Source organism: Nothobranchius furzeri, chromosome 5, assembly GCF_043380555.1.
Source record: "Nothobranchius furzeri strain GRZ-AD chromosome 5, NfurGRZ-RIMD1, whole genome shotgun sequence".
In the NCBI taxonomy this organism is placed as follows: domain Eukaryota; kingdom Metazoa; phylum Chordata; class Actinopteri; order Cyprinodontiformes; family Nothobranchiidae; genus Nothobranchius; species Nothobranchius furzeri.
This window is the reverse complement of record NC_091745.1, coordinates 73,830,788-73,843,398: the sequence shown is the minus strand read 5'-3', so window position 1 is coordinate 73,843,398 and position 12,611 is coordinate 73,830,788. Positions and strand designations below refer to the sequence as shown.

The window sequence follows — 12,611 nt, the reverse complement described above, 5'->3', positions numbered from 1 at the left end:
CTTTTGGACGTTGAAGTTGGGGGAAGTAGGCCGGATATGGACTGTGAACTGGCACTCAGGTTTTTGTACTATATTTTAAAATGGATTTCTCATTGTATTTTTATAGGATTTATTACGGTATTTTACAGGGATTTCTTAGTGTATTTTAATGGATTTATTAATGTATTTTAATGGTCATATCTCTGTCCTATTGTGTTGCATTTTATTGATGTACAGCGCTTTGTTTGTTCATTTTGGCCATGTGAAAGCGCTCTATAAATAAAGTTGATTTGATTTGATTACAAGACATTAAAAGCATTATTTCAAGAAAGTTCTCATTAAAATGAGATATTTAACCATCACGTTCTAGTGAGAACAGTTCTGACAGTAATATGCTTCCGTACTTTAGAAATGCCGGCGAGTGGATTTTGTTCATTATAAAAAGACCCGTTCCAGCTCTTTCCCCGCTTCTTATTTTAAAGAGACCAACACTGCTGTGTGAGATTTGCATCAGTTCACTTGTTCAGCTGTCGGCTCTGCGTTGTTAGAAAGCAAATCTATATATAAAAATGTTCCTCATGAAGGGTCCTTGGCGAGCCTTTATCTCATGGACGCTGCAAACACAGTTAACGGTTTAGGGAGAATGCGAGGTAAAATTCCTTAGTGAAATAAAACTGCTTCTCCATGAAGCCATCCTCCAGCGAGTCTCTTTTAGCAAACAATACTTGGTCTCATGAGCGTTTTGTCCAGACTTGGCAAGTGCCGCATCACTGAATGGAATACTTTGTCTCCAGCTCCTCGGCGGCCCGACCCAGGTGCATCTGTCTCAGTTTGTCCAAGAGCTCTTCCAACAGCGGCCGGTGTAACATTTCACCCCTCCCCCCTCCGAGTTCCTGGGAGCCCTTCTGGGCCCAAACTCGTAGCATCTGGTAGTGAGCCTCCCGACAAGACCTGTGGTCCATCTCGGCTCGTTCGATCTCCGTGTCCTTCACACCGAGACATCGCACCAGCTGCTTCACCTGCAGAACGGGAACCAGATCTAGCACTGCGTAGATCAGCTCTGGGACTGCAGAAGAGGAGAGCACGGTCAGAGTTCACATTGTGGGTTTCTGCATGTCGAAGTCAGAGCAGACTGCTATCAACTCACTCTTAATCTCTAGGGGGACGCAGTCAGGCAGCTTGGACAGCTCCAGCTCACCCACTGGGTTTTGAGCGGCTGCTTTCAAACAGATGCTCTGCGGAGGTCCCTCAGCGTAGATCAGGAGATGCTTGGAGACGAGAGTAGAAAACACATGACTGACCGCAAGCGTTCATCAGACCGATCAAGAGAACCTCAGACTGTTGGGTGAAGATACCTTTCCGGATTCCACGGAAACTTCAGAAGTCTGGGAGGACAGAGTCGGCATCTTCTTCTTGGTGAACCGTTTTGTAGCCAAGAAGGTGACCAGAACCACCAACGCCAGCAAGACTAGCACCACAACTACTGATCCAGCAACTAGATTTATTAGCAGGTGATTTTTGGGCTCAGGGCCTGGATGGAAAAACAAAATAAATGCATATTATAAAACAGAACATTACAAACACACTGCAAAAGTTTTAAAGCACCAATAACCAAACCTGAATGTGATCCTTTAAAATGTTCTTGGCCAGTCTTCAGGCTTTCTAAACGTTGAATCGTGTTTTGTTCCTGACCGTGACGGTTTATTTTGTGGTCTATGCTTATAACATAAGGGAATTGCACGAGCGGAGGGCAAAAGAAGAAGTGTCAGGTCTAAAGAATAAATCTATCGGAGGGAAAAAGAATAAAAAAATCCAGCAAAGTTCCAAAAACAGGACCTGAAAATTCATAATCCTCAAGCAGATTTTCAGGTTTTCAGCCAATATCTCTTAGAAAACTAGCTTGACAATGCTAAGATATTATTTTATGTGTCGCCTCAGGTTTTTGCCATGCACTCAGCTAAAGAATTGGAAACATGTTCCCTCATTTTCACAAGACTAAAGTAACAAAGAGCTTAAACGTACAATTTAAAACAGGATCTGTGCCGAGCTGATTTGTGTTGACACAACGATGAATCATCATCAGGTTCAGGAGACTGTCTCAGTGATTCATAGGTTAGTGTTAAGTGTTTTGCTCTCTTGAATGTCTCATTCACCCATTATTGCAATAAGTGTGCAGTGGACCTTAGTATAAATAAACGCCTTGTCAATCATTCTCTGTGGAACAAAAGCTCTGGCGCAACTGTTTCAGGAAGTAGAGAGGGGCAGAAAACGGCAGGATTTGGAGCCTTCCTCATTAATATTCACAATATTCAGACGTCTCGCCTCTGATTGGCTAACAGCAAAGAGAGTCTTTCACTGCCTCCATTTGCTCTGATGTTTTACAAATAAACAAGCCTGAAGGAGTTTTGCCATGCTGGGGAAAAGCTAATGCTATCAGTTAGCTTCTACTAGTTGAGATGTGCTCTGCTTTTTCATGGCTGCAAAAAAAAAAATAATCTGCCTTCCGCGTCACGAGCCAAGATGGGTGAGCCGATTAATGCAACTACAGAGATCCGTCCAATCCATTATTTATAAAATTAAAAACACTAAAATTCTGTGATCTGGTGGACTACAATATTTGAAAATGTATGTATAATGCAAACACAGGGTACACACCTGCAGGTTTAATCAACAGATTTACAAAAAGACATAGCAAATATCATTTAAAAGGACATGAATTATTTAATATACCTAGACATAGGATACTCATAAAGGAACATTGTGTGCCCATATATGGAGTTAAATGTGGAATAAATTAAATACTGAAATCAAGAATGCAAAAACAATATTGACTTTCAAAAAAGAGATAAAAAAATGAAATTATTAACTTATATAGACCTGTTACATAAACGCGTGAGGGGAGGGGGGTTGGGGGGGGGGGATGAAAGAAAAAAAATAAATAGAGGGAAAAGGAAACAAGTGTATGTATGCATATGTGTATATATGTATGTATATAGGTATATAACTTTATGCTTCTTTCTGTGTAACTTGTTTTCTCTTTTTTTTTTTCAATTCATGGGTTGAGGTTGTGTCGGCCAACCAGTCCAGAAACGATATTGTTCAAATTTTTTAAGAATCATATGATAGTTTCATTTGTATTAATGTTATTTTAGTTTAAAGTGGCAGGTAACATATGTTTTTCTTCTTTCTGTCCCCTTTTTCATTTTGGCTGTTAGCAATTTAGTTTTGTATTTTTCTTTTATTGTCAATAAATGAAAATAAAGTTGAAAAATAAAAATTATTGGGTGATAGATCTGTGTGGCTTTTTCTGACCCGATGCAAGGCATCAATGCTAACCAGTGCACCACCGTGTAGCCGTTTTCAACTTGTAAAAAATGAAATATAATCAGTCACTGTGAGTTTACCGTGCACGCTGATAGGCTCCTACACCTATCTCCTGCATTAGCTTCTGATGGTGAATTGCTAGAATTTGAAAATCCTGACTGATCTATGTCACACTGTCACTTGACATTCATGGACTCACCCATCTTGACTCGTGACGGAAAGGGTTTTGTGGTTTTAACATCCAGGAAACAGTAGAGAATGTCTCAACTAGCAGAAGCTAACCTTTAGCATTAGCAACTCCACCACCCAGCAGAACTCCTTGAGGCTTGTGTTATTTGTGGAGATAAAACATCAGCGTTGCAGAACAGAGTCAGTGGTAGAGTCCCATTACGGTTATCCAATCAGAGGGGAGATGTCTGAATATCAGGAAATAAGACTCCAAATCCTGCCGTGTTCTGCTCACCTCCGCTCTGGCTAACTTCCAGTTCTGAAACAGGAGCGCTAGAGCTTTTTTTTTTCCCCACAGATTTCGACGCACAAGGCATTCATTTATTCTAGAGACCACTGCAAATGTGGTTCAAAACCGAGTGAACTTGGTCTTGAAAGAATAATGGAAAACTCAAACGGTGAACACGGAAATATGGCAAGAGAAGAAACAAGTGCGTCATGTCACCTGGTTGGCGCTCACCTTCTGTCGCCACTTCCAACATGCAGTGTTGTGAGCAGCCTGTGGTACAACTGTGGAGGATAAACAGGATGTTTCATTGCACCAAGGAGGAAGTAGCATGTCTTCAGAGGAAGTGATTAACGCAAAGGCTGACATGTATTTTTTTTAACTCCAGCTTTCTGTAGCTCTGGTTTCAAAGTTCGACTACACAGAAAGTTGAGCTGAACCAGTCACTGTCCCAGTAACTCAGAAAGATTCTTATGTTTATGCAAACCAGGATGTAAACATGACAGAAATATAGGAAGTTTGAGCTGCAAGTTTTTGTGCTTCCTTGTTTGATTTGTGTCAAACATCTTCGACTATAAGAACCAAAAATAAAAACACTCAACGCAGCATTTTAGGAGAAGATAAGAGAGGTCATTATACGCTAACAGACTTTTAGTAGACGCGAATAAGAAAGGTTTTTTTTAGCGAGTCTCAAGACGTGTGTGTCATAACTTCTCTCCTGTATTGCTAACAAATGGAAAGCTTGAACAAAGTCGGAAGTGAGCTGCAAGTTTCATTTCTACAAACCAACTTCCTTAATTAAAATGTTACAAAAAAACCTTCCCAAACTCGAAGATGGAAACAAAACGAGAACCAAGGACTCGTCGGACAGCGATGCACTCACTTCCTGCAAGGTTCACACTTGTTTCTGACTCTGTAGAAGTTTTCCTTACAGCCACACACGGTGTCTCTCTCTCGAGTACCTGTGAAAACAAAACTGGCTTTACCACGGAGTGGTTGTTTAATTTATTACAGAAGAATCTTTAAAGACTCACATGCATGCTCCTCCGTTTCATCTGGTTTGCATCTCGAACACTTGAGGCACTCAACCGTTTCACTGTCAATGTGGTTTTTGTAATAGCCGACCTTACAGCCACAGATGGTGTTTTGAGCTGCTCTACAAGGTGAAACCTCAACTTCATTTCGTGCTGCTGCAGAAAAGTTGACAAAATTAAAGCTTTTACAGCTAATCTGATGCTGTGCAAGCTGAGAAATGAAGTCTGGAGAAGTTAAAGTCACACCTCTGCAGGTTTTGCACTTTCTGCACTGGAAAGCGTTGTTTATCTGGTCGGAGAACTGCCGAGCAGGACAGGGTGTGCAATTACTTCTGTGACCTTCACTGTGACACTCTGCAACCAGCTTAAACCCTGAAAACAAAATGATCCCACAGAAGTAAACGCAAAGTCAGAATTCACATTCTTTACAGGTCCCGTCACGTGTAAAGGTTACCTGCAGGACATTTGTTGCAGCATATTCCATCTTTGTTTTCGTAGTCACCGACTGGACACTTGGGTGTAACTAAGTTGAGCGTAGCGGCAAAGATGAATGTGAACTGAAAGTAACGATAAACAATGAGCAGGAAAATGAAGGCAGGGTTTCCCACTAACATGCATTTGCGTCTTAAAAATTTTTTTCACCTCAAAGAGCAGGAGGAGGATCCTCAGCCTTCCTGCCATCATTTTGGACTTCAATTCAATCCATCTGGAAGAATAAACTAGAATTTAAAATGTTTAAATTACAAAAGAAAATCTTGTGTGTGTATTACTGGTCAACCGATACTGTTTTTTTTTGTTTTTTTTTTCCGATACCGATGTCGAAATGCAGGAGGCATGGTTAGCTGATGGCTGATGTGTACTGCAGATTTTCATGGCCGATACCTGGATGTTTTCCATGCTAAAATGTCACTGATGACATCAGTTGATGCACAAAATTTCTGAAGCTGAATCAGTTTTAAACTCTAAATTAAACTAACTGCTCATTATTAACTTTGTGCACTGCTCTGTGTTAAAGTCAGACACCTAAATAAAGTTAGTTTGGAGCATTTATTGTCATTAGTGAGCACAAAAATACATTTAAAGGTGCATTATGTAGAAGTAAAAATGACATCCTGTGGTAAAATGTGGTTAGTGCAACCACTTTAAACTACTCTGTAGCTTTTTGCCGGCTGCCGTCAAATTACAATCGTCGGCGCTACAGTATTAGCTCACAGGAGACACGGCAACTCCACACTCACTGATGGTAAACATTAGTTACGTCCCTACTTCTGTTGTTTTGAAAGGAGACAAACGTGACAATCCACGCAGCCAGCTGGATATGAATTGATAATGATAAATGACCCGCACTTGTATATCGCCTCTCAGAGGTGGATGAGCTACAATGTAGCCACAACTGCCCTGGGGTGCACTGACAGAGGCGAGGCTGCCGAGCACAGGCGCCACCGGTCCCTCCGACCACCACCAGCAGGCAAGGTAGGTTAAGTGTCTTGCCCAAGGACACAACAGCAGAATTCTCTGTCCGGAGCTGGGATCGAACCGGCAACCTTCCGATTACTGGACAAACCGCTCAACCCGTTGAGCTACTGCTACCCCTAATGACTGAATGAAATATGTTCCAGAATAACTTTCCTTCCAAAATGACAAACATTTCTCGTTTGGGATTTTCTCACTGAACAACTCTCACTATATTCTTACATACTGCACCTTTAAATAAAATTCTGCAACAACGTTGGACTGCCTGAGGATGTGCCCGACTTTAAATCTGCTTTACTAATGACAAATATAGGCCGCTGCTGATGTATAAATACAGTAAATATCGGCCCGATACATCGGCTCACCGATATATTGGTCTACCCCTAGTATGTAGGCATTTAGATGTGAAGTTCACTTACTTAAATTCAAAATGAGCATTCAGGACAAGGTTCACTTAGAAACCATTTTTACTTGTTGTTTTGGAAAACGATCAGTCACTCAGAGTTGAACATGCAAGCTGAAGATGAAAACAGTCTTCTACCCCTCTTTCCTGCATTAGCCGCTGATAGAAAATAAGACGCTGAAACTCTTCGAATTAGAAAATCCTGACAGATCTACGTCACACTGTCGCTTAACATTCATGGACTCACCCATCTTGACTCTTGATGTGGTAGGCTGTTGTTGGTTTAGCGTCCAAGAATCAGCAGAGAACATCTTGGCTAGTGGAAGCTAACCATTAGCATTAGCAACTCCACCACACAGCAGAACTCCTTCAGGCTTGTGTTATTTGTGGAGATAAAATGTCAACATTGAAAAGCAACCAGAGTCAGTGGTAGAGTCATGTTGCTGTTAGCCAATCAGAAGTGAGATATCTGAATATCAGGAAATAATACTCCAAATTCTGCTGTGTTCAACTAATCTCTCCCTTGACTTCTAGTTCCTCAAACAGGAGCTTTTTTCCCCCAGAGTACGACTTACAAGGAAGTCGACTTACAAGGAAGTCATTCCTAATATAAACCACCGTGTATTAAAATATGACTAAAGTCAACCTTTAAAAATGGAGAAGAAACAGGATGTTTCAATCAATCAGTCCATCAGGTTTTATTTATATGGCGCTTTCCACCACCCTCAAAGGGGGCCCAAGGCGCTGGACAAGTAACAAAGATAAAAGTAGCAAGTCATAAAAACATTCAAAACAAATAAGAACATAGACCTTTATGAGAACAATAAAATGCCAATGAGATAAAATTTAGATAAAAGAAAATTAAAATTCATTAGTTAAAAGAAAGCTAAGAACAACAAAATTCAAACCAGAAACCAAAAGCTTTAGGAGAAAGCCATCCTATAAAAATGAGTCTTCAACCTGCTCTTAAAGACTGCCAGTGATGGGGACTGTTTGATTGTGACTGGGAGCTGGTTCCAGAGAGAAGGTGCAAGGACTTGAAAAGCCCTATCACCACGAGTCTTAAATCGGGTGCGAGGGACCTGGTCAGCGGACCGTAATGACCTTGAGGGAACATGCTTTATTAAGAGCTCCACTAAGTAGGTGGGGGCACTGCCTTGGAAAATCTTAAGACACAAAAAGCAGAATTTTAGACTGTGCCCGGTATGAGACTGGGAGCCAGCGAAGAGAATCCAGCACTGGAGAAATGTGGTCCCTTGTTTTCATGATTCTGCTGGTCTACATGGATTTCCCCCCACAACCATTTCTAGGAGAAAAACAGTAGGGCTGTAGCGAAGCCTCGATGATGTAGATGTCTCGATTCTAAAAATTTGTCGACGTCAGATCCGGTAGTCGACGCACCACGCCCACTTGTTGCATCCCCAGGAGTTTGTAAATAGAGGTGGAATCTGCCTGTTTTTCCTCCAGTTCGCCCTCTTCTCCGCCTTCACTAACATCTCCACCAAATACAGAAGACCCGGAACAACGTATTCCTTTCCTGTTTTGCCCGCCTTCGTCTCCCGGCAACGGACAACAACTTCCGGGGTCAGATGCGCTGCTTCGTCTCTATCGCAGATGTAGAAAATCACCGGGAGCGTTTCTCCCTTCATAAAGGAGCTTCTTTCAGACATTAGGAGAGCTGTTTTTGTGGTAGCAGTCTCTCCTCCGTGCTGGTCTGTTTGCTGCTGGGTGTTTTTGGTTTATTTAAACTTGGTAACTTGAACTTAACGTTGGTAAAGCTACTGTTAGCACTTTCGCTAACAGCTTCTTGCGTTTGGATAAGCTGTTACGTTTTGGTTTAGAGTTCATCTTTTTTGTGGTGCAGATCTCCCTTTTATTCCATTTAGAGTGTTGTGGGTTTTCGGTTTAGTTTAAAATATCACCTCGAGTTTGGTTTAACCGCCCAGTTTAGAGTTTGGACCTTTGGAGATTCTTATTTTGGTCCAGAACCCAGTAATCTTTGCCCAGTGGGACATCCCTACTTATTTGTACTTTGTTTTAATCCCCCACAGGCAGAATTAAGTTTTATTATTCCCAACCGGTGGATGGAAAGATTTATGTTTTTTTTTTGTAGTTGTAAATAAATCTGATCATCATTTTAACTTTTAAATCCCGTGTTATTGTCCCTTCCTTTTTGCACACAAGCCAAACTCCCCAGGAAGGGTTGTAACACCACTCGCCTCACGCACATAAGTGACCAAAACAAAGCAGCATGGAGACACTCCATCTCCAACCACCTCTCAGGCAGCAGCCTGCACTCCCACGTTCTACACGTCACCAGAACACAACCAATCGCAACACAATAAAAGCAGTGTTATACAAAATGGAAGGCCTGTAGTGTTTATTCTCTTACAGTAACAACTTATCAATTTTTTGAGGAATTTATTAGATTTTTTTTGTTTTTATTAACTGTGCAATAGAAATTTAATCATTAGATTAATTGTCTAAATAGTCATTAGAATAGTTGACTATTCGATAAAATAATCGTCAGAATAATCGTTTTAAAAATAACCGTTTACCCCTAGCCCTAAAAAACAGATAATCCCAGTGAGCAGCAGCTGTGTGGTTGAACAAGTCTCATTGATGTCAGAGGTCAAAGGGGAAGGGCAGACTGGTTTGAGGTTATCAAAGAAGATCAAATGGTCACTAGTTTCAACAAAGGTCAGTAAACAACATGTTGAACCTTGAACCACAGCGGGTGTCACACCTGTCAGGTAAAAACAGGAAACTGTAGCTACACATATCACAGGATCTATTCAACGATAGGAGACGGGAAAAATGTTTCCCCAAGTCTGATGAGTCTGGATGTCTGCTGCAACATTCAGATGCTAGGGTCAGAATTTGGTGTCATCATAAAAACATGGATCCATCTGCTGCTGGTGTAATCATGTGGAGATGTTCTTGTCCAACTTATTAGCACCAATTGAGTATTGTTGCTGTCCATCTTTTATTACATGGACCCATTTTCTGATGTCTACTACCAGCAGGATAATGCACCATGTCAGCAAGCTTAGATCACCTCTGACCGAGTTCACTGGACTCTGACGGCCTCTGCAGTCACCTGATCTCACTCCAGTCCAGAACCTTCAGGATGTGGGAGAACAGGAGGATCTAACTTTGTGACGATGTCACGATAATATGGACCAGAACCTCTGAGGGATCTTTCCAAAAATTCAATCTCTGACATGAACATTTAAGAAGGTTCTGAAGGCAAAATGAGGCCCAACCCGTTTACTAGTAAGGCGTACCTAATAACTGTGACTAGTTTGGGGGTTTTCTTTTACAAAAAGGCTTTAGGGTTTGACTTTAAAGTTATCTATGATTCTAGTTTTGGTTTTATCAGTTTAACCTGTTGCTGCTGACCTCTGACCTGCTCACTGGACGTTTGATTGAACACAAACTGTGCTGGAATGTAATGAATGTACTTTGGCTCTGAGACAAAGCCAAACTGGACATTCAAAAGAATAGCACCCAGTTTACCACCTCGATTATATCAAAAGAGGAGGTTCTCGGTTACTAAGGATTTTATTTGAATATTAAATACACACGAAACCATTTTCCTGTTTTGAAGCAAATCAGGTGATATCATCGACTCATTCTGGGTTTAACATAATAATAATAAATGTTATTCTAGGGTGCCTAAAACCCAAGGTCACTGCACAGAGATAAAAACAGAAATAAGAACATTCAAGCAAGCATTTACAGTTACAAGTGAAAGCAAAGGGAGTGCTTAAGAGCTACAATCAGTTAAAATCACTATTTAAACGTGTATTTGCATGCATGATGTCAAATATTCTGACAAAAGATGTTACTCAAGTGACACCATCCGTTCACAAACAACGTGACTTTATAGAAATAAAAAATAATGAAAAATGTGATCATTTTTGTTGAGTTTATTGTCATTTTCCCCTCTAATTCTTTTATTTAATTATTTATGGTTCAGTTTCCGGAAACATCCGGTTGAGGTGAGATTTGTTTTCCCCTAAGAGGCTTATCAGATAAAACAAAAATAATGTAACAAACAAACTGGATTTATTCCCCTAACTACACAGGAGGCATTAAGATGCATCATTTAAACGCATTTGCTAAAACGTTTGCGATTATTTTTTTTTGCGTCAGTCACATTTTTCTGCGCCACTTTGGCAAACTTCACTTCCCTGTCGCGCTGGAACTAAACCCCTGATCCAGGCTGACGTTTCACTTTAAAATCCCCGAGACTCAAATCTCTCCTGCGGACGAATAAACAAACTAAATTATTAGTCGAATCTAAATCTGCTCAAGACATTGTTTTTCTTTCTGAACTCATAGTTTCGGTTCGGCACCACATATGCCTCCCCCCACCCCCCCGGTCTGAGATGAGTCTGCTCTTCCCACAGACCTACGCGCGTGTTTTACAGTTATTTACCTGAACAGCTGCGCTCACAGGGACGCTTTCACCTGTCTTCTCGCTCCGAACATCGGCTAGAAGCTGTAGGATTTAAAATAGTGCTTTATTTGTGTTCCCGGAGAGCCAGCGCGCTGTCGGCGCCGCAGCCGCTGCCTGGATAGAAGAAGGCGGACTCAAACGGGAAATAGATGCGTCACCGACGCGTTTCAAGGAATAGTGGCAGTTGGGCAAGGAACCTGAAGAAAACCAACCTGTTTAAATGAGCAATAGGCTGCAGGCTGGAGACTCGTTTATAGTGAAGTGTTTTATTGTTTGATGGTTTTTTTTTTGTATTTGTGGCATTTTATGATCTTTAATGTGGAAAAACTGAAATCCTGTAATTCTGCCTTCTTCTGTCCATCTTTATATTGACAACTTTATTTTCTACCCTCTGCTGAGATCTGACCTCTTCAGTGAAATGCCCTCAAGCTGCATTATGCAACTCCAAATTCATGCTGCTGATCTTAATCTTTTTCTTTCTTTTATAGATCTAAATGCAGTGGCTTTACAAACCTTTCCTAAAAATGATTTATCTTCCCATCCATCCATTCATTTTCAGCAGCTTTTCAGGGTCAGGCTGTGGGAGCAGCAGCCTAAACAGGGTGCATGGTTCAAACTTCCCTTTCCCCTTGGGCCAGCTCCTCCGGGGGAATCCCAAGGCGTTCCCTGACCAGCTGAGAGACATAGTCCCTCCAGCGTGTCCTGGGTCTTCCCTTAGGTCTCCTCTCGGTTGGACGTGCTCAGAAAACCTCACCAAGGAACTAGATGCCCGAGCCGCCTGAACTGACTCCTCTCAATGTGGAGGAGCAGCAGGTCTACTCCGAGCCCCTCCCAGATGACCGAGGTTCTCACCCTATCTCTAAGGGAGAGCCCAGCCAGGCAGCCACCATGCGGAGAAAACTCATTTCAGCAACTTGTACCTGTGATCTCATTCTTTCGGTCACCCCTGAATGATTTATCTTTACTTTTTGGAAATAAAATCAACCAAAAAGACCTGCTTAGCACTTTTACTAACACAATATATTGCATTTGTATTTTTCTAAATGTGCCACAAAGTGGATCTCTGAACCTAAAATGAATTCAAATCTTTTCTTCTTCGAGCAAAATAAAAATCTGAAGAAACAAACAAAAATCGCAGTTTCAATGCATTTTATTTGTAAGATCAACACTGAATGATTAAAGGTCAATATAAATGGATTTAGTGGGTCATCTTGTGGCAACGTTGTGTACTGCAACTGAGCAAACTCGTTCTTTATGTATCAATAAAGTGTTACAGCTGTGAAGGAAATATAATATATATACGTGTATATATACACATATATACATATATATGTATGTATATATATATATGTATATATATATATATATATATATATATATATATATATATATATATATATATATATATATATATATATATATATATATATATATGTATACAAAATATAAACATACACATATATATACATACATACATAC

General features: G+C 40.8%; 1 protein-coding gene across 3 annotated transcripts; it reads right to left on the bottom strand.

The window, feature by feature from the left end:
• Window positions 1-535: 535 nt before the first annotated feature.
• On the bottom strand, window positions 536-11,261 carry tnfrsf1a (tumor necrosis factor receptor superfamily, member 1a). Of its 3 annotated transcripts, none has more exons than XM_015950205.3 (10): window positions 11,112-11,261; window positions 5,434-5,497; window positions 5,246-5,348; window positions 5,038-5,163; window positions 4,792-4,947; window positions 4,641-4,719; window positions 3,977-4,041; window positions 1,335-1,510; window positions 1,127-1,247; window positions 536-1,045 (listed from the first exon to the last, which is right to left on the bottom strand). In XM_015950205.3, exons 2-10 carry the CDS (start codon window positions 5,473-5,475, stop codon window positions 747-749), a joined length of 1,167 nt encoding a protein of 388 aa, XP_015805691.3. In that variant the 5' UTR covers window positions 5,476-5,497; window positions 11,112-11,261; the 3' UTR covers window positions 536-746. The 3 variants fall into 3 exon arrangements, with proteins under 3 accessions (XP_015805691.3, XP_015805693.3, XP_015805692.3); XM_015950207.3 differs by having other exon boundaries at window positions 3,992-4,041; XM_015950206.3 differs by having other exon boundaries at window positions 4,792-4,944.
• Between the last annotated feature and the right edge of the window lie 1,350 nt (window positions 11,262-12,611).

What these genes read in the sequence shown, in the direction of transcription:
- tnfrsf1a (XM_015950205.3), bottom strand. Translation starts at nt 5,475, where the DNA reads ATGATGGCAGGAAGGCTGAGGATCCTCCTCCTGCTCTTTGAG. An exon ending in CTGCAACAAATGTCCTGCAG is followed by an intron (nt 5,164 to 5,245) that starts GTAACCTTTACA and finishes TTTTGTTTTCAG; the next exon opens with GGTTTAAGCTGGTTGCAGAG. An exon ending in AAAGTGCAAAACCTGCAGAG is followed by an intron (nt 4,948 to 5,037) that starts GTGTGACTTTAA and finishes ACTTTTCTGCAG; the next exon opens with CAGCACGAAATGAAGTTGAG.